The 19666-nt window shown below is 32.2% G+C and overlaps 1 protein-coding gene across 1 annotated transcript in view; it reads left to right on the forward strand.

Moving 5' to 3' along the window:
• Positions 1-5600: 5600 nt before the first annotated feature.
• The window catches only part of LOC106690461 (fatty acid synthase), a 30230-nt gene continuing 16164 nt past the window's right edge, over positions 5601-19666 (forward strand). The window contains exons 1-16 of the mRNA XM_014435912.3: positions 5601-5729; positions 10204-10391; positions 11608-11760; positions 11909-12082; positions 12155-12355; positions 12431-12669; positions 12756-12986; positions 13093-13284; positions 13359-13484; positions 13556-13789; positions 13869-14058; positions 14138-14367; positions 14453-14757; positions 14928-15072; positions 18863-18976; positions 19066-19174. Coding sequence (XP_014291398.1) covers positions 10211-10391; positions 11608-11760; positions 11909-12082; positions 12155-12355; positions 12431-12669; positions 12756-12986; positions 13093-13284; positions 13359-13484; positions 13556-13789; positions 13869-14058; positions 14138-14367; positions 14453-14757; positions 14928-15072; positions 18863-18976; positions 19066-19174 — 2824 coding nt within the window. The 5' untranslated portion in view covers positions 5601-5729; positions 10204-10210. The remainder of the gene's footprint in view (positions 5730-10203; positions 10392-11607; positions 11761-11908; positions 12083-12154; positions 12356-12430; positions 12670-12755; positions 12987-13092; positions 13285-13358; positions 13485-13555; positions 13790-13868; positions 14059-14137; positions 14368-14452; positions 14758-14927; positions 15073-18862; positions 18977-19065; positions 19175-19666) is intronic.

Consider the following 19666-nt stretch of genomic DNA (forward strand, 5'->3'; position numbering starts at 1 on the left):
AATGGCGTTGAGAAACGACAAATTCGTAATAAAAAGAGTCATTAAATTCATCCATAAGACTAACTTAATAATCAGCCTTTAATTATTATAATTATCTATTTATCTTGCCTTATTTTATTTGTTCTATTTTTATTTTATATACTTTGTTAATTATTGCGGTTCATTTTTATCTTTTCGAATTCACTGTTTTATTATATTTTATGACGTTTTATAATTTAATTTTTATTCTGTACTTTACTCTGAGGCTTTAAAGCCTAATTTTGACGTCTATATATTATTCTAATGCGATCAATCCCAGAATAAATAAAGAATGTTATTATTATTTTCAAGATTAGAATAGTTACTTATCTGCATTTCATCATCCTTTCCACTATTATAACGATTATTAAACAAATTATAATTGCCTAGCTAGATAATATTTTATATCTCACAGAAATGAGTCCCACTGGTGCGGATCCGCACACCATAACAAAGCTATGACTGGAACAACTTGGCCTTACCAAAACCAACAACCAACGGGCGTTGATGACCAGGCTTTTAAACGCCCTTTCAAAACTAACAAACAAACAAGTTTCTATTAGTCAAAAACTTCGAATATATACTATATTATTTACTATACTTTTCGAAACTTTGATTAGCTGTATGTCAGATATGAAGAAACAAATTTTGTAGAAATTTTAATTTATTAAAATATAACGACTAGTCCTTTTAACATGAAATTGGTTATGGTGGTAAAAACTGAGAAAGCTCCGAACATTTTTCTGTCTTAATTTCAAAATGGTCCGGAGGTTTACAAGGTTCAAAAAACATCCGTCTATCAGACGGCAAAACAAAATTTTTAATCTATTTATGATGAGTTATCAATAATTTTAAACCGTGATGTTTTTATGTAATAAAATTAAAATTTTCATCATAATGATCTTTTTCTAGGAGAAAAATGTTTGATCGACTGCAGTCCCCTCCCCCTTCCTTCTTGTGACTCCGGGTGTTGGTCAATAAAGGTACCAAAATAGGAGAAAAAACTATATATTGTTAACCAACACCTCCGTTTCAACCTGACAGCCCTGACGAAGTCATGCTAAGAGGGGTTGGTTAACAATAAATAGTTACTTTTACTATTTTGATACCTTTATTGACCGCCATCCGGACTATCTTCTTACAATTAAGTTATTAAATAAAAATTATATGCTTTTGTCAGTTCATTAAGTTGTCGAGGTGGCTGTCTATAATTGGTCCTGGCACCAATACTAGAGATGAGTTATAACCGATCAGAAAGCCTTTTTCACGCCATCCATTCAAGATTTTCATTTTAAAGAAAATTATAAGCTATTGGACGAATCCTCATATCTGGCAATGCATATTCAAGAGGTAAGAAAAGCTGGATTGGAGGATTGGTGAGTTTCACAGGCACTCACCGTAAATTCTCGCAGGATGGTAAGTCCTACACCAGTGAATACCAATTTACTGCATGCTCTGACGAAAAGATAGAGGGTACAGGAAGAAGAGTTCCTGAGGAGACAGGGTAAATTAATAACATATTTTGATCTTCGCAAAAATAACGTTTGAGCATGGTAATTCTCAAACATGGATTTTCACAACTGGGCTTATCAATTTTTTATTAACTCATACTTCTGAGCTATTAAACGCCATGAGATGCTACCAGTAAGCCGTTAGCATTTAGTGAATCAGAAGATTCTCTCCTCTTGTACCCTTGGTAGAAGATGGTATGCTCCGATTTCCGAATTAAGTTAATTTTCTTAGCAAGGTTCTGAAGCATACAACAACGAAGATATGACCATCGAATTGAAAAGTAATTTTTGTTCCCCAATTATCACTATTATCTTTTCGTGGAATTTTTAACAAAAGTGTTGCTTTAGCACTTGCGACAAAAGCTTAAGTAAAGACTTTGGAAGCTTTATAAAAATTCCTGGATGAACTAAATGGAACTTCCAACTATGTTCTTGTCTTGGTGTACTCCAATTTTTCATTATACCAATTCAATGTTTCAACTTTTTTAATTCTGGTGGATTTGTAGAGGAGTAGTGCTTTAGATATCTCAGCATTTAAAATTAGGCAATTATTACTGCAATAATCTTAAAGAATCGTTAGCTTGAGGTTTCAAGTTTTGCAACGGAGGAGAATGTCGTCTGGTCGTCTCTTAATTTAAAGAAACTCACAATACCCGATATAAAAAGTATGAAGTATGTGGAGCTGAGGTACCCCCACTTCTCTCTGTAAACATCCCGAAGGTACACTAATTTCTTAAAATTATTCCACGGAATTACTATTTCTGTTGGGGTAAATTCCCTTGCAATTAACCGAAATTGAAGTTTCCGATTCTTACTTATCCTCTTTAAGGATTGCATAGGATGGACTTTGATTTAGATTCGCTGACAAGTAATCCAATTTTAGCTGCTACTCATTGTTGATTTAGGAACGCACTCTTAATGCTTAACAAAATTACTATCAACGATATCCTAATCTTTGACGTAAGCTAATCTTTGCCAACGATTTATTGTAAATCGTCCCTCCTATCTGGATTTCTGACTCCGATGGCTTATTACTAGGTATTATTGTTCAAGCATAGCTAACAATCGCCTGGTCTGAGACTCTTGTTGTTATGAAAAAACTAAAATGAAGCTCCGAAGAATCTCAGTGAGCACAATACATCCCAATCGGTTACCTGAAACAGACATATAAAATGTAGGTACGTGTTCGCTTCGGTGGTACATGTATACAATAAAATGCAGACAGTAATTTATAATTTGAAAAGGTTATAATTTTTCGACAATGGAACAATTAGTATTATAATGGCCGATTGCTGAATCATAAGTTTTATAATATTTAATAGAAGTGTTATCATTATTATAGTAATATGGATTTTAATGTGATAATGATGTGTTTTTATAAAGATGGCGATATTTTCATTCATTAACTAACTGTTTTAAAATTAATATAATGCATTTGTTTTTTTTTAAATTTAATTTAAGAAATTTGTGTATATATATTTATGCATACATACACCATTATGTTTTTCATAATAATTCTTTTTTAAATTTAACTAAAATGGTGTATTAATATTTTCAAGTTAGACTCATCATAGTTAGACTTTTGAGTCGTTAATAAATTTAAAGAATATTTAATACAAACATTTTCTCATATACATTAGCACAGAATGAATGAGGTACGTAATTATATTGCGTAATATCTTATTATCATTAGTTCTTTTGTGAATTAAGAATAATGAATAATGATAAGTCAATTTAATACTAAATCTACAAGAATGGGTGACCTTTCCCAAACGGATTTGGCACACCTTGGTTTTTTCAGAAGTGCCTTAATTCTATTCCCAAAAACATTGTTAAAAAACGAATAACATGTTTGAAAAACAAATTTAAAGATGAAGACAAATATAATTAGAAATGGGCAAGTTCACTGAGTACACCTCGTACTGAAATATGGATATACGGCTTGTCTATGTACTTACGTACCTACGTAAAAACAACAATAATTATTGAAAGGGCCAAAAAACTCACGTCCAGGAGAATTAAAAGAACAAGGATAATTATTACCAATACTTATTAATTCATAGTAGCTACAGATAAAAACAGATTTAAAATTTACTTTGTTGCCTTAACATTAATGGTAAGACTGAGTTAATATATCTCTAACAAAGGAATCATTATTAGGTTTATACACTGAGAAAGATAATAATAATGAGTCCACGCATTGCGTCCGTTGACAAGTGTAACACATAAGTCAAAATATATTATGCTGAGTGAGGAGTGTCAGGCTGTCATAATTTTAGGAATTTATGACCTTTCCATTTTAAAATTTTAATTATAAAATTTCCAGATTGCGTTAAAATATTGCTAGAGTTTTATCATCTACAATCGCTTCGAAGTCCATGGTACACGGAATTCCGCCCCAAGCATTGCGAGCGATCGAAGAACGACCAAAATTGGCCTCGCGATCGAATTGTTGGCCACCCCCGGTCTAGATGTTCTTGACAAGAAGAATTCGCGGGTTAGTCGAGTATGTTCAATTTGTAGTCTACTTCATGTCGTAGCTTTGGATTGATGTATTCCAAGAAAGTCATAAACATGGTTGGTTATACTTATAGTACATATATATCACAGTACATATATGTACATAGACATAGTTGGTTATTTATACTTGCTCTTAATTTGTTCTCTGCTGTGTTGGTCCAAGTTGCCTGCCATTTAATAATTATTTGTATTCCCCTCAGAGGATAAAGGTCGCTGTGGGGGCAATCTAAGCAGTCAGTTGGTGGAATCAACGATGCAGGTTTTGCTGCTTGGTCAGCTTTACAATTGTCCTGGTATCCAGATAGACATAACTGTGCGGTCAATCCAATACAACTTTAAGATTAGTTTAAATATGAGTACTGCGATAGGATATGTTGCATCTGCGTTTTTCAATAGTGACAATGAGCTCATAGAATCTGTGAATAGTTGGATTTTAAGTTCGCGAATTTTCACCGCTGTCAGTTCTACGGTAAATGAAATGCTTTAGGAGTGAAGACTTGTTTAGACTAAGAAGTCATCTATTATGGTTACTACTCAAACACAACTATCATCTTTGGAACCATGGGTGTATATGAGAGAATGTTCTCTATATTTATCCACAAATTCTTAAAAATATTGTCTTGTGTTGCTATTATGTCTTGAGTGGTGATAAAGTTTTTAACATATATTGATATTAGAAATATGCCATGGTGGGAGTTTTTAGTATGATTGTTGGACAACAATACATTAAAATATTTAGGTAATCTCTTTTTTGTTAGATATTTTTGAAATAATAGGTTTTCACCTGCTATAATTGATCATTCTGATCCTAGGAGAGCTTTAAACTTAGCTATTTTTTTAAGCAATATGTGTCGCCTGTATTCTAATGGTGGTTCCCCAGCTTCTAACACATAAACTGTCTATGGGACTTGTACTGTAGGCGTTGGTATGGTATTACTGCTTATATATTTTTAAAAGGAAATAATTAGACTTACCATCACTTTGAGACTATTGATTTCGATATTGCCAGAAAAAGAGATATATAAATGATCTTTCTAGAAACGAATTAAGATATGGGAGAAAACCTGCTATAAAATTACAAATAACTTGAGGCGATTAGATGGGAGACGTTTAATCAATGGTTTCCGATTTTGATCCACACTTATTCATGCCCTTGACTGGTATTCTCAAAATAAACAGTGGGTTTTACGGGCGATTTCAGGCTGTATAAAAACCTTGGGTGTGTACTCTACAATAGGTAGGAAGTTGATAACAAAGTATAGCCTGAAATTAGAATCTAGAACCCCTAGTCATCAGCAACTTCTTAAATATGTTTTCAGTGATGAATATATATTTAAAAGTTATTTTCGTAAATAAAATAGTAATGAAAATTAATTTTAAGGTTAAGGTCTTAATTGGTAAGTAAATAAAAATATTTTTGTTATTATTGTTTCATATTTAGAGAGTATTATAATTTCTCCTTGAAGCATCAGGAGAAAATTCATACAAAACAAAAATTCGAATAAAATATATTTTATAATTAACACATCATAAATATTCAATTATCTCTTTGTTAATTATCTTCAGGGTATTGTAAATTGGTTTCCTTTATTCCCATGCCTTTAGGTTGGGGAATATAATGAGTCTCTGAGTTGGTTTAGTCTTTCCGAAATAACCATTCAGCGACATCGTATTCTTCAGGTAGGTTCCAATATTGTCTAATTGTTAATTGATAACTTGATAATTTTTGGCTGTTTACTCTTTTGTATATGCACTTGCTCTACTAACATAAGTGAAATGGATAAATATTTTGTGGTTTGTCGAGAAAAAGAGTTTTCTAGTTCAAATTTAATTTTACATTTAGGGTCCCAAGTAGTTGATTTATAAAGAACATCGTTCTGTTGTTATCTCTCTCTATGATATGGCCCTCTGTTTTTTTATTTATTTTTTAGGATGATTTTTGGATACATTGACACACAGAATTTTCATTTATAAGGGACTGTGTACTTCTATAAAAATCGTTCAGCTAATTGTCGAGTAAATCAAATTTGATCTAGACAGAATTTTACATTTTTTTGATAAATATATTTTTACGTAAGTCTTTTGTTAACTTCTTAAGATAGCTCAGCTTCAGTCATTTCTCAGGGTATAATTCATTTGGAATTAATTTGAAATCTATTTGGAATATGAAACCAATCGTCCTTTTAATGGTTTTAAAAAGAGAAGAGAAAACATTTTTTATTATAATAATATTTCTTAATTCAACTATCTCATTTATTATTTTTTTTTTTCTCCCAAACTACAGAACAGAACTAAGTTCCTAGCGTCATAAAATTAAAATAAAATCACAAAAATAAGCAACGCAACGTAAATATTTTGAAATACCTTTTATTTTTTAGCAAGATTGATAAATAACAAACTTACTTTCAAATAACTGACAAATAACAATAATGTAATTCTCAATTTCCATAAGGTGAACTGAAACAAATCCACCAATCATTTCTCCCAAAATTAAATAAATGCTTCCTTTGCAAGGCTCAAATAAGTGTTTGTACTACAAATGATGACTTACATTCCCTACAAATGTTTTTAAGCATATTCCTTTCATATGTATCAAGCTTGTCTGATTTTTATTTTCGAAAAAGTTCCTACCCAAATCGGAAAATAGCGTTCGTAATTGAAAGCTCCGAACTTAATTATAAATATTTTATTATTTATTCTTTTATTTATAGATAAAATTAATTTTTAATTTACTTATAATAATTATAAACATGTGAATTTGTCAGTATATAGCATTCATCCTACACGATTTGAGAAAATATTTTTAATTAATATGTTAATATATTCATAAAAAAAAACATTGTCGTAACTGAATAAAATGCATATACAATTTGCGGTTTGAATAAATAATTCTTCGTAGTTGTTTTAAATGTAAATTTTTGAATAATTAGCTAACTGAATGCGCAAGGTCTGAGATTTCTATCGGCTGTTTAATTAATGTAATACAAAAAAAAAATTATGATTCTGCTATGTACTTGGGGCCAAATAGTAATAATTAATTTTAATATTTTAATGATGAACAATCCATATATGTATAAATGTGTTGATGACTGTCGAAGAGGTTTATTTCCAATATCCTTGCAATTTAGGTGAACAAGGCACCCAAAATTTCAAAGTTTGATTTCCAAGTTATTTTCATAAGTAATGTTATGTGATAGAATTGAGGCTGTCATTTTATTCCAAGTATCTCTGTAAAAAAAATTAATTTCATCTCAATTTCTAATTATTTTGATAAAAACTATATAAAGGTAAGAGCCAAAATTGCAAAATTGAAGGCTCTGCCAACGATGCTGGGGAGAGAACAAAAAATGACGTCTGTTCCCAAGGGTAATATAAACGTCATTTTTTCGGGTTATTACTTACTAATTCGTTCTTGACTGATAAGAAACTACTTTTAATGATAATATGAAACACACTGTCATGTTTGTGATGTGCTGGAAGGTGTACAGAATAAATTAAAAAATCACGTTTTATAACTCGCAATTTCAATTATTTGATATTTTCCTTGTTGGATCTTCTGAAATTTGGTGTGAAACTAATATGAAAAAATCTATCCGCCGCGTTTGGGAAATAATTTATCTACCTTTTTTTTTTTTAATAAATAAAAAAATCACGATTCGAAACTCGAAATTCCAGTTATTTTATACATTTTAGTCTATTACTCACTTGAAATCAACATTTTGTAAATTTATTTAGCCAATTATTTTAGTATATCGTGTATTGAGCGAAATAAAGGCGAAACGTTTATGTTTTTAATGAATAAAATTACCCATATATTCGTTTTGGCATGGGTCTTAAATACTTCACTACTTACTTTTTAAAGGCATTTATTCCACCCGTTATATAGTCTAGGTCAGAGTTTCCTAACCTTTTTCAGTTTTCGGCTCCTTAAGTAATCGGATTTTTTCCGAGACTCCCTTAATACGTCAGATCTTTTTTTCCTAAATTTTTGACTTTTTTGAAAAATTGGAAAACTTTCCTTTTTTTAAACAGTTCCTATTTTCCTTGGTATAATATGCAATACCTAATTTCAACTGTTTCCATAATATCTATATTGAGACTGGACAACCACCTCCAAAGACTCGAAACCTGCTGAATTCTTGGAATTTGAATGTTAGCGCGAAAATTTGATAATCTCAAAACAATTGCTGAAATTTTTAATTGAATATTTCGCGGCACCCTCACGACGGCGTACACTTTGGAAAACGCTGATCTAGGTAACGCTTTCTTGAAAAGAATAAAGTGCATTTTTTTTTTTGCTTTAAATAACTCAAAATGAATTTTCTAGCACAAGAGCCCATACGTTAAATAGTTTTCGAGCTATAGCTATTTAAAAAGCAACATTTCATAAAAATGTTCTATGGGACGTACTGAAAGATTAGTTAGTGAATTTAGTTTCGAAAATCTACATCTCAAAAAACATTTGAAGTACAGATGTCTATTAGCACTCAAATTAAAGCTAGTTTAATGAGCTATAAAGTAGTTTATGACGTCTATTTTCGTAGGAGTAGTAGTTTTCATGAAATTTGCTAAAATAAATTGATTAATAGTTGTTCGGACAGATTTTCATTTGCCAAATTTATATTCATATGTGAATATCATAAAAACTACTACCCCTACGAAGATAAGTGGAATAAACTACTTTATAATAAGTTAAATTTCCTTTATTTTGAGTGTTGGCAGACATATGTGCGTCTTGAGATATATTTTTTCAAAAAACCAATATTTTATAGGAATAACTTAAAATTAACATTTTGTGAGTTTATTTTGTCAAATATCATAAAAACTACTACTCCTACAGAGATAAACATTATTAACTATTTTATAGTAAATTTAACTAGCTTTAATTTTAGCGCTGGCTCAGTCTGTCCAATGGTTTCTGAAATGAAGTTTTTCATAAATCAAACTTGTTCGAACAAGTACAAATTAATTTATTTTAGCAAATATCATGAAAATTACCATTCCTTGGTAAAGGTAAGGACTTCTTTATAGTCCATTAAACTAGCTTTAATTTGAGTGCTAATAGACATCTGTAAGTCACATAGTTCCTGAGATATAGATTTTTGAAAATAAATTAACTAACTACTAATCTTTCAGTAGATTTTTAAGAAATTTTGCTTTTTAAAAAGCTGTATCTCAAGAACTATTGGACGTAAATAGCTCTTTTAGGGCTAATATTTCAGAAAATTTACTCTTCTTTAAATAATGGTCTCTTAGATTTTCTAGTGTTGTTGGTAGTTTTTATGATATACAGCTCCGAATGAAAAATTAAATTTTTTTTATTTTTTGAAACAGCTGCCATTTTTATTCCCCCTACCTATACTTGGCAGACTCATCAGTTTTGACTATTAATTATACCTAGTTTTCATTAAAGTAATCAAAAATTGGGGTGAGTGAAAAGGGGCATGTTTTCCAATATAGTTTGGTAGTATAAGTAGTAAACATGTCCACTTATAACAGTTTCAGTATAAGATAAAAACAACAACCAAGAGACTTTTTCTATATAGAGGTGAAATTAATTGTTCATTCAAATAATTGGTAATTTTATCATGCATAATCGTGAAAAATTATTTCAATCAACGCATAGTTTAATAAGTGCATGTAAATTCTGTGAGAAAATGTTTCGGGAAATGTTCTTGGAACAACGATATGATGGGAAGCGTTCTGTATACAACTTGCAAATGGCTCAGTATTGAAATCGAAACTTATTTATACTTTCTCTAAAAATTGGTCGTTGTATACAGATAATAATCTTTTAAAATTATTGGTCTTACTTTTAAGAAAAAACAAATATCGACCAAAATTTAATCAAGTAAAATCAAAAATGTTATCAATTTTTGCTCAATACACAACCTCTATGAAGTGGATTTAAACCTACCCATAGGTTTGGAGAAAAACCTATGGATTAAGCATGTATGTATATATCAGATCATAGTACAATCATTTTTTTAGACATGATACTTCTCAGGAAATGATCTAGAAATATTATTAAAAACTAAAACGTTTCCTAGTATTCATTAGCGATAAATTTGCTATTAAGTTACCAATGCATTTCTTATAGTATATAAATTTATATATTTAAAGGTCTCTAATTGTAACTTTTATGTTTTTTCAGATAAAGGATGCCTGCCAGATTACCTGAGATGGACAACTTCCAAGGGGTCGGAGGAGACAACGGCGATGACATCGTCATATCTGGAATTTCCGGCAGATTTCCAGAGGCCGATTCCATGAAAGAATTCATGGATGGTCTTATGGAAGGGAAGGACTTCGTGACAGAGAACGATCTTCGGTGGAAAAAAGGTGAGTCCACATTATTTATTTATTTAAGAGTTTCGACCACTAGGGCAATTCACAAAGTTAGTCGATTACAATCGAAATATTCACAAAGTTACTACATGAGAAAGTTACATCTAATTACAAAGCGAGAAAGTTAAAAATTAACAATTACAAGTTACAAATTTACAGTTACAATTGCAATTACATGTTTACAATTAAAATTACATCTCCTGTAAATATGAAGAGAACCGGTGTGGTTCGTGAGCAATACATTCAGTGAGAATATGCCTAGCGGTGAGATCGTTTCCACAGTAGCGACACGTCGGTGCATTTTCTTTTTTCATGAGATGACCGTGGGTGAGTCGAGTATGGCCTATCCGAAGACGGGTTAATACCACATCTTCTCTCCGTAGCAGATTCAAGTTTCTGGTTGGACGTTTCACTGTCTGTTGGATCATTCTTAACTTATTGTCTCTCATGGTGAACCATTCATCTTGCCACTCTTGCCATCCAATTTCTTTTATCCATAAAATAACATCTATGCATATTGATGATGTTATGTCTTTATAGCTAGTCTGGCCTGCGTGTCTGCCTTTTCATTTCCAGTCATCCCACAATGACCTGGCAGCCATAAAAACAAGACCCTACAACCCATTTTGTTCAAAGTTTTTAAATGCTGCTTCAACTCTATTATGAATGGGTTGTTGGAAATGGATCTTGTTAAGATTAGAGGGCAGATTCCGAGTCAAAACAGATGACCGATTAATCAATCAAAGATTTGATTATCAGATGAAGAGAAGAAATTATTTAGAGGGTGGTTTGGGTTAGATATGATTTTGGAGTAATATTTTAGTGCCAGAATTTTTCTTTTAACTAATAATGGTATTTCAGATGCTTCCACGTGTAAACTACTTGAGGGGTTGGAGCGGAAAGCGCCAGTAACTATTCTCAAAGCGGTGTTTTGAATGGGATCTAGCATTTTGAGTGTTCTTTTGCTTGCCGAACCGTAGGCCACACACCCATAATTAATTTAGTATGTTAGTAAACTCTGAAGACGAAGTTGTACCCCGAAATGTCTGTGAATTGTAAATATTTTTTTTAAATTATATAAATATTTATAATATATAAGTTGAATCTTTCAGGGGCAGGAATCTTGATGTATGAATAGATATTGTCTTTAAGTTTTCTTTATTTTATAAAGTATTTTCTTCATCTGATGCTTTGACAATGAAATGTTTAGGTGTTCATGGGCTGCCAGAAAGATTGGGAACATTGAAAAACCTATCACACTTCGATGCAACCTTTTTTGGAGTCCACGCAAAACAGTCCGAATGCATGGATCCACATCTCAGGATTGGTCTTGAGACAACCTATGAAGCGATAGTTGATGCAGGTGAGAATTAGTGTGCAATAACCCATAATATCTTTAAATGCATTTATTTTGAATTCATCAGGCAAACAAAAATAAAAACTATATTTTCACCATTACCATTACTTTTGCCATACTTATTTCAACTTAGCTTTTGTAATCTTATTTCGAGGTCTACAACCGGAGGACTTTAGGGGTTCCAACACAGCAGTAATAGTTGGCTCGAGTGCCAATGAAAATGGATATTTCTACACTACTTTCCCAGATAAAATAAACGGTTATGAACTGACTGGTAATGCTAAGGCTATGGTAGCCAACAGAATATCATATGCATTCGACTTCCATGGTAAGTTCAATCACAGAAAATATTAAAAATCCCACTAACTCAACTAATTTAGACAACTGAAATATTTTCTAGGACCTAGTTATACAATTGACACAGCCTGCTCCAGTTCCTTGATGGCCTTTCACGAAGCAGTAGTTGCAATTAAAACAGGGCAATGCGACGCAGCAATTGTCCTCGGCGCAAACATCACACTAAATGCAACTGCTTCAGTGCAGTTTTTGAAGCTGAGTTTGTTGAGTCAAGATGGAAAATGCAAAACTTTTGATGCTTCAGGTTCGGAAAATATCTCTTTTTATATTTCATTTTGTTTATGTTGAGATGATGTATATTGAATTAATCATTTAACAGCGGATGGTTACGTAAGAAGTGAAGCGGTTGTTTCTATTCTACTGCAAAAAGCGAAGGATGCAAAACGTAACTACGCCACGGTAGTAAACAGCAGAGCGAACACAGATGGCACCAAACCAGAGGGCATCACATTTCCTTCAGGACATGCTCAGAAGGAGCTCATCCTTCAAACTTGCAAGGATGTAGGGTTACGCCCGTGTGATATTGACTACATTGAAGCCCATGGAACCGGAACCAAGGTGATGGATATATTTTAATCTTATCAATATTCGTAATGAATTTTTTGTGATAAAATAGATTTTTAGCTTAAAATTATATTTTACAGGTTGGAGATGAACAAGAAGTCAATACGATCGTTGAGGTATTATGTAATGGTAGGAGCTCTCCTCTCCTCATAGGTTCGGTCAAAACAAATATGGGGCACGCCGAACCTGCTTCTGGCGTTGCCTCTATAGCTAAGATTGTAATATCCATGGAAACCGGTGTCATACCTGCTAATCTTCATTTTAAAAATCCTCGACCGGACATTCCTGGCTTAAATAATGGGCAACTTCAAGTAATTAACTTTATCACTTTTCTTAGCTTACGCATTAAATTAATAATCGATTTAGTAATAAACATTATAAACAACTAATAATAACTAACGCAAACTTTTATTTTAGGTTGTCGACAAGAACTGGAAATGGAATGGTGGGATTGTGGCTTGCAATTCTTTTGGTTTTGGAGGCAGTAATGTTCACGTCATTCTTAGGTCTAATTCTAAATCCAAGCAACCCCCAGTCAAAAGCAGCATACCTAGGATTGTGCTAACTTCTGGCAGGACATCAACTGGTGTTACTAATTTCTTAAAGAATGTAAATGTGTTTTAAAATCAAATTAAAAAAAAATTGTTTTTCATTTGTTTATCATAATATGATTTATTGTTCAGATTGAAAAGATGCCAAGAGATGATGAAATGGTTGCACTATTACACGACATCCATAGCCAGAGAATTGTAGGCCATCCTTTCAGAGGATTTACAGTACTTTCTGAAACACCTGTTCGAGAAGTTTCGGTGAGTTGTTTTAAAGTTATTTAATGGTTATTCATTTTTGCTTCATGCTATTACAGCCATGTAATTTTCAGGAGGAACCACTGCAGAAGAGAGAGGTCTGGTACGTCGTTTCGGGAATGGGATCACAATGGCCTGGAATGGGTAAAGCTCTGATGGGCCTGAAAGCTTTTGCCAAATCCATCCATCGGAGTGCAGCTGCGCTTGCCAAGGAAGGGGTCGATCTCGTCAATCTTATCATGAACAGTAAAGAGGAATCAGTATTTGATAATATCATCAATTCCTTCGTCGCAATTTCTGCTACTCAAGTAAGTTTTCTTCTATTGCATTCTTGCGAATTTTCAATATAGAAGAAAAATGTTATTATTTATTTTATTTTGATTTCAGGTTGCTTTGATAGACTTATTGAGCTCACTCGGCCTGGCTCCTGATGGCATAATCGGCCACTCTGCTGGTGAAGCCGCATGTGCTTATGCTGATGGCTGTGCCACGGCTGAACAAACCGTATTATCCGCTTACTGGAGAGGAAGGTCAGTAATTGATTGTAAGCCCCCGAGAGGAGCTATGGCAGCCGTTAGTAAGTCAAAATCACACTTTTATTTTCTTGAAATTATAAATAATAAAGGTGAAATTTAACTATAATTTTTCTGTTATAGGTCTAACATGGGAAGAAGCCAAAGCACAAGCACCACCCGGTGTCTTTGCAGCTTGTCACAATGGTGAGGACTCAGTAACAATCTCAGGACCTGCTGATTTGGTAACCAAGTTCGTTGCAGATCTGCAGGCACAAGGAAAATTCGCAAAGATGGTTAGTTGCGGTAACATTGCTTTCCACTCTAAATACATTGAAGAAGTTGGTCAGAAACTGAAAGTCCACTTAGAAAAGGTATTTACTTATTAATTACTCTTTACGTGAACTAATTAACGAAAAATTAGTACATTATGTTCATTGATAAAACTATTAATTTCAGATCATTCCAAATCCACAACCAAGGACAAAGAGGTGGCGCTCTACTTCAATTCCAGAATCAGATTGGAACTCGGAACTGGCTGCGACGTGCTCACCAGCTTACCACGTCAATAATCTCCTATCTCCAGTCCTGTTTTATGAAGCACTCCAACATATCCCAGAGAATGCTATTGTTATCGAAATCGCACCCCACGCTCTCTTGCAAGCCATTCTCAAGAGATCGTTACCCAAGTCATGTTTGAATGTCGCTTTAGTAAGGAAAAATATTCCTGACGAATTAGGGTTTTTCCTGTCTAATATTGGAAGGTATTACTAACTCAATATGATTAAGTTTTATCAATAAAATCCTTTAGATATATTAATTTTATGTCATGAAGTAAATTTTATTGTCTTAACTAGATAATTTATTTGGAATTATTATTATTGCTGTTGTAAATGATTCTCTATATCAATTTAATCTTAATGACTTGACCTAGGCTGTACAACGCTGGTCTTTATCCTAAGGTAAAGGAACTCTATCCACCTGTTACGTACCCAGTATCAAGAGGTACACCCAACCTTGGATCATTAGTGGAATGGGACCACTCTATTGAATGGGGATTTGCTGACTTCAGAAAAATTGTAAGGAATCAAAATAAATTAAAAAACGGTTTATTTTTGCTAGGGATGTGAGTATATCCTTATTAAATGTTATTGTTGGATTTTTTAACCTAAAAATTTGAAAAAATTATTTTATTCCACAGCAACAATAATATTATAATTTTGTAGCACAACTTTCTACAGACCGATTTCTTATAATGCTTATGAACAAAATATTTTTCCAATTTTAATGTTTTAGAAAACGTTTAATTATAACAATTGTTCATTTTTTTACATTTAACTTCATTTTTCTTGTTTCATAATGTTCATGTTATTCATCCATGTCAATATAACCTTCCCAATTTTTTAATATTAAAAATAGTTCGTTAATATTTAGATACATTTATGATTTTTTACAAAGATTTACTTTTTTTTTTTGCATGTTTTAAAGATTTTATTCACTTCATACCATTTGTGTGTGTATCATGAAATACATATATAATATAAAGGGTGTCTGATAAGTTAGAAATATTTAAGATGGTCTTTAAAATACAAAAATAACAAAAGAAATAAAAAAATGTATTACACTGTCGCATTCTTTAATATAAAAGGAGAAAATTGAACTTGAAAATTTAAGTTTTAGTACAAATAACGAGCTGGCTCAGTGAATGTAATTCTTCATCATAGATAATTAATGTCATAATAAGAGTATTACTCATAATAGCTTTCGTTCAAAAAATTAAATTTGTGATTATTTTATTATCCACTTCTGCCACTGGGCAGTATGAGGTGCCTGATTATAGAGCCAAATTCACTGTTACCAATCCTATATAAAAAAAAAAAGAAATAAACTAAATGCTATTAATTTTTGAAAATATATCTCGGGTAGGTTTCAATATATTCAAGGTACAGAGCTTTATTAAAATTAGCTCTGTACCTTGAATAATATCCGAGATATATTTTCAAAAATGAATAGCATTTTATTTTTTTTTTTTTAACGTTCAGAGCTTTATTAAAAATTAGATTTCAGCTTATTTATGATAAAAACAGATTTTTTTGCACTGCAATAGGGAAATTGGCGTAATACCCCACTGCCTGTGGCGTAGGAAAAAAAAAATGTTAAAAACGGTGTGCATAATGTTTTGGGTACAGTAGGTAGTTTAGAAGATATGGGAACATGGAATAAAAAAGGTTTTATTATTTTTTTTTTTTTTTTTTATAAAATATACTTTTAGATTCCATATTTAAATTTTAAATCAATTACAATAAAAATATCCTTTAATAATATAGTTTTATACTTTTTATTTATTTTGTAACTCCTATGTTTCGGCTTTCTCAAGGATCTATTGGCTAACACTTTCAATTACATTCTAATTACTATAATAGTAATAATAATACTTTATTTATTCTGGGACGAGTCCCTTCAGAATAATATAGAAAGATAGGACTAATGTGGGCTGAGGAGCCTCAGAGATACATAAACATAAATACAAAGTAAATAAATAGTCATTATAAAAAAAAAATTATAAGTTACTTTCTATCTTTCAACAGTTAGTAATTACAAAAAAATGAGGTAAAAATAATTAAAAACGATATAATTTTAATAATAATTTGTATACATATTTACAATTATATCTATGTACAATTTTATGGGATCTGAATGGATAAGAAATGATTGAATAGGTGGGATTTAAAGGTAGGGAGGGTATTGGAGCGAAGGTATATTTAGAAATCATCTGCATAGATGTGGTATTAGGAGAGATGGATTTGGAGGGGAAGGTCATTAATGTAAATAGCAGAGTTAGAGATAGAGAGGAACCTTGAGGAACACCACTGCATGAACATCACTTAATACCATAGCAATTAATTTTTATCATAATGCGTTAAATTTCTCATTATTATCACAATTTTACTTATTATAATTATTCAGTTTACAATGTATATTACACTCTATGGACTATATCAACAATACATTGTTTAACCTCACATCTCAGATTTGCCATGTTCTCATTACTTTTCCAATTTTATTTTAGCTTATATATTCACTAATTTTAGTGTAAAAAACCTATCAATGTTAACTATATATTATTTATCTTATATATAAACATTATGATCACAAATTTATTTTTTGGATGACTGCTGATTGACTGTGTGTATCAATAAATGGAGTTTGGTCCGGGTGCGGTCAAATTAAACTCAGATATTAATATTTTGTACTATTTTTTTTTTTAGCCAACGTTTCGCCACACGTTGCTGGGCTTCGTCAGGGCTGTTTGGACGGAAGTTTGACTTCCGCCTGACTCTGACTTTGACTTCCGTCAAAACAGCCCTGACGAAGCCCTGCAACGTGGGGCGAAACGTTGGCTCAAATAAAAATAGTACAAAATATTAATATCTGAGTTTAATTTGACCGCACCCGGACCAAATTCAATTTATAAATTTATTTTTACTTAATATTTCAGCATAATGCTGGTTCAAATTTCTTGCATCTAATTTGAAATAAATAGTATCATCAATATTTTCCGATAAATATATAGCTACGAGTATTTTCTTTATCCGAAACCATTGTATTTTCAAAATCAATGATATGTTTATATTTGGATTCATGTTGTATCAATGATGTTTTATGTGGGTCTTTATTCTTATTTTCAACATCATTATTTTGCTGATGTATTCTTTCTCCCAATAATATTTTGTCTTGAAAAATTCTAACATATCACTTTATAAACCAATACTAATTTATTTTTCGTTCCTGTTTTATAGTGTAGTATTTTTAATTACTTAAGCAATCTTATTGTTGGATCTATAATATTATGAGTATTCAGTCACGTCATACTGTTTAGAGGATCTGTGTATATCTTCAGATGACCCTTTTACATAATTACATCTATAAAACGTCTGACTGACTTTATTATTTTTATGTAGTTTTCTAGCATTGTTACATCGGGACCTGCTCGTGTTATACTGCAGGTCTCCCGAGTGTAATTTTATGTTTGAAATTAATATTGTGGAAAAGGGGGGCTGAAAATGTGAGACACTCTATGCTCATGAACAACATTTATTTCTTCAATGTTAATAATCCCTGAAGGGGCAGAGGATGTTAACGAGTTAGTTCAGAATTATTTATGTATAGTAATGTAAAACAGAGCATTGGGGTGGTCTCATGGCTTATACAATATTGGCTTATCTGATTGACGTCTTCTAGGCCGCTTTCTCGTCCTGGTGTACGGTGGGCGAAACGGTGAAGACCGTGTATTTTCGCCTGTGTCTGAAAAGACGTCCTCGTTCCTCCTCAAGGGCTGGCCAGCGTATCCTGGAGCCTGGCGTGATGGTAGGGGTAGGCCAGGTCCTAGCTTGCATGATGCTTAGGCTGGGGCGGCATTGCAGTTGCAGCGTCTTCGGGGTTTTCCGGTGTTGGCGGCAAGGGGGGCATCAGAAAATGAGACCTTCGACCCGGACTTTATATAAATCCAAAAATTAACCGAGAAAATCGGATTACTTAAATCCGACAAGCATATTATTGGATTTCTTGAGGTTTATATCCCAAATTTATAAATTAATTTTATAGGGTAAAAATGTTCCTGGAATAAACACTTTACATTTAACTACACTTAATATACTCAAATTAGTAACTTTTATCATGTAGTTATGTATAACATTATATTAAATTTTTAACATCAGTTCGAACATAGACAATTTGCTTTGTTTTTTTTTAGACTATATTGTATTCACCCCCTCCCCCATCGTTGGAAAGTGTTTTTAAAAATTTATTTGCAAATAGTGACCATATATCAAAAGCAGTATATGTATTTATTGATTTTGTTCAATTCAGGGCAAAGGTATGGGAGAGATAACCTATGACGTGAACATAGCAGACCCTAAGGATGCCTATATCAGCGGCCATTGCATCGATGGGAGGGTTCTGTTCCCTGCTGCAGGATACCTTGTTAGTATCAGCCTTCATTTCAATTATTTATACGAACTGCATTTATATGTATTCATAATGACACGTATAATGCATTCATTTACCTTTAGGTCCTAGCATGGCGAACATTTGCTAAATTGCTACAGAAGGAATACGAGCAGATGCCAGTGATGATTGAAGATACACAATTTCTCAGGGCAACAATCATGCCTAAAGATGGTACGTTATTATTTTAAAATTATATTATATTACAGATATTAATATCAAATTCTCAAAATTCCATATAAACCTTTCTTATTAACTTAATCCTTTGGTCCAACCTTACCAGTTCCACCCATCCTTACAATCCACCTCGAAGGTTGAATTGGCAGTGGCCTAGAGACCTTCTGTAGAATAAAATTGACAATTGGAGTTCTGGCAATCCAGAGCTTCACACATGTAGAGTGATTGTGGCTTTAGCGCACTTACTCAACCTCCACTGGCTCATTACCAGTGACGCGGTGAGAGCACTAGAAGACCCCTGCTCTACCCCTCATACGTGGGGAATAGAGTGGGCTCGGAGATCCATAGGTCTCTGTGTAAATATTATATATAATTTATTTTACTTAGCTTGATTATGTCCATTTCATTTATTTATTTTTCTTCTTATATACATATAAAATCTTCTTATATTTCATTTGTTTATGTATATTTTTATTTTTATTTTTGTTA

This window comes from Halyomorpha halys, unplaced genomic scaffold (assembly GCF_000696795.3).
Source record: "Halyomorpha halys isolate HHAL.00 unplaced genomic scaffold, Hhal_1.1 Scaffold1724.1, whole genome shotgun sequence".
Taxonomy (NCBI): domain Eukaryota; kingdom Metazoa; phylum Arthropoda; class Insecta; order Hemiptera; family Pentatomidae; genus Halyomorpha; species Halyomorpha halys.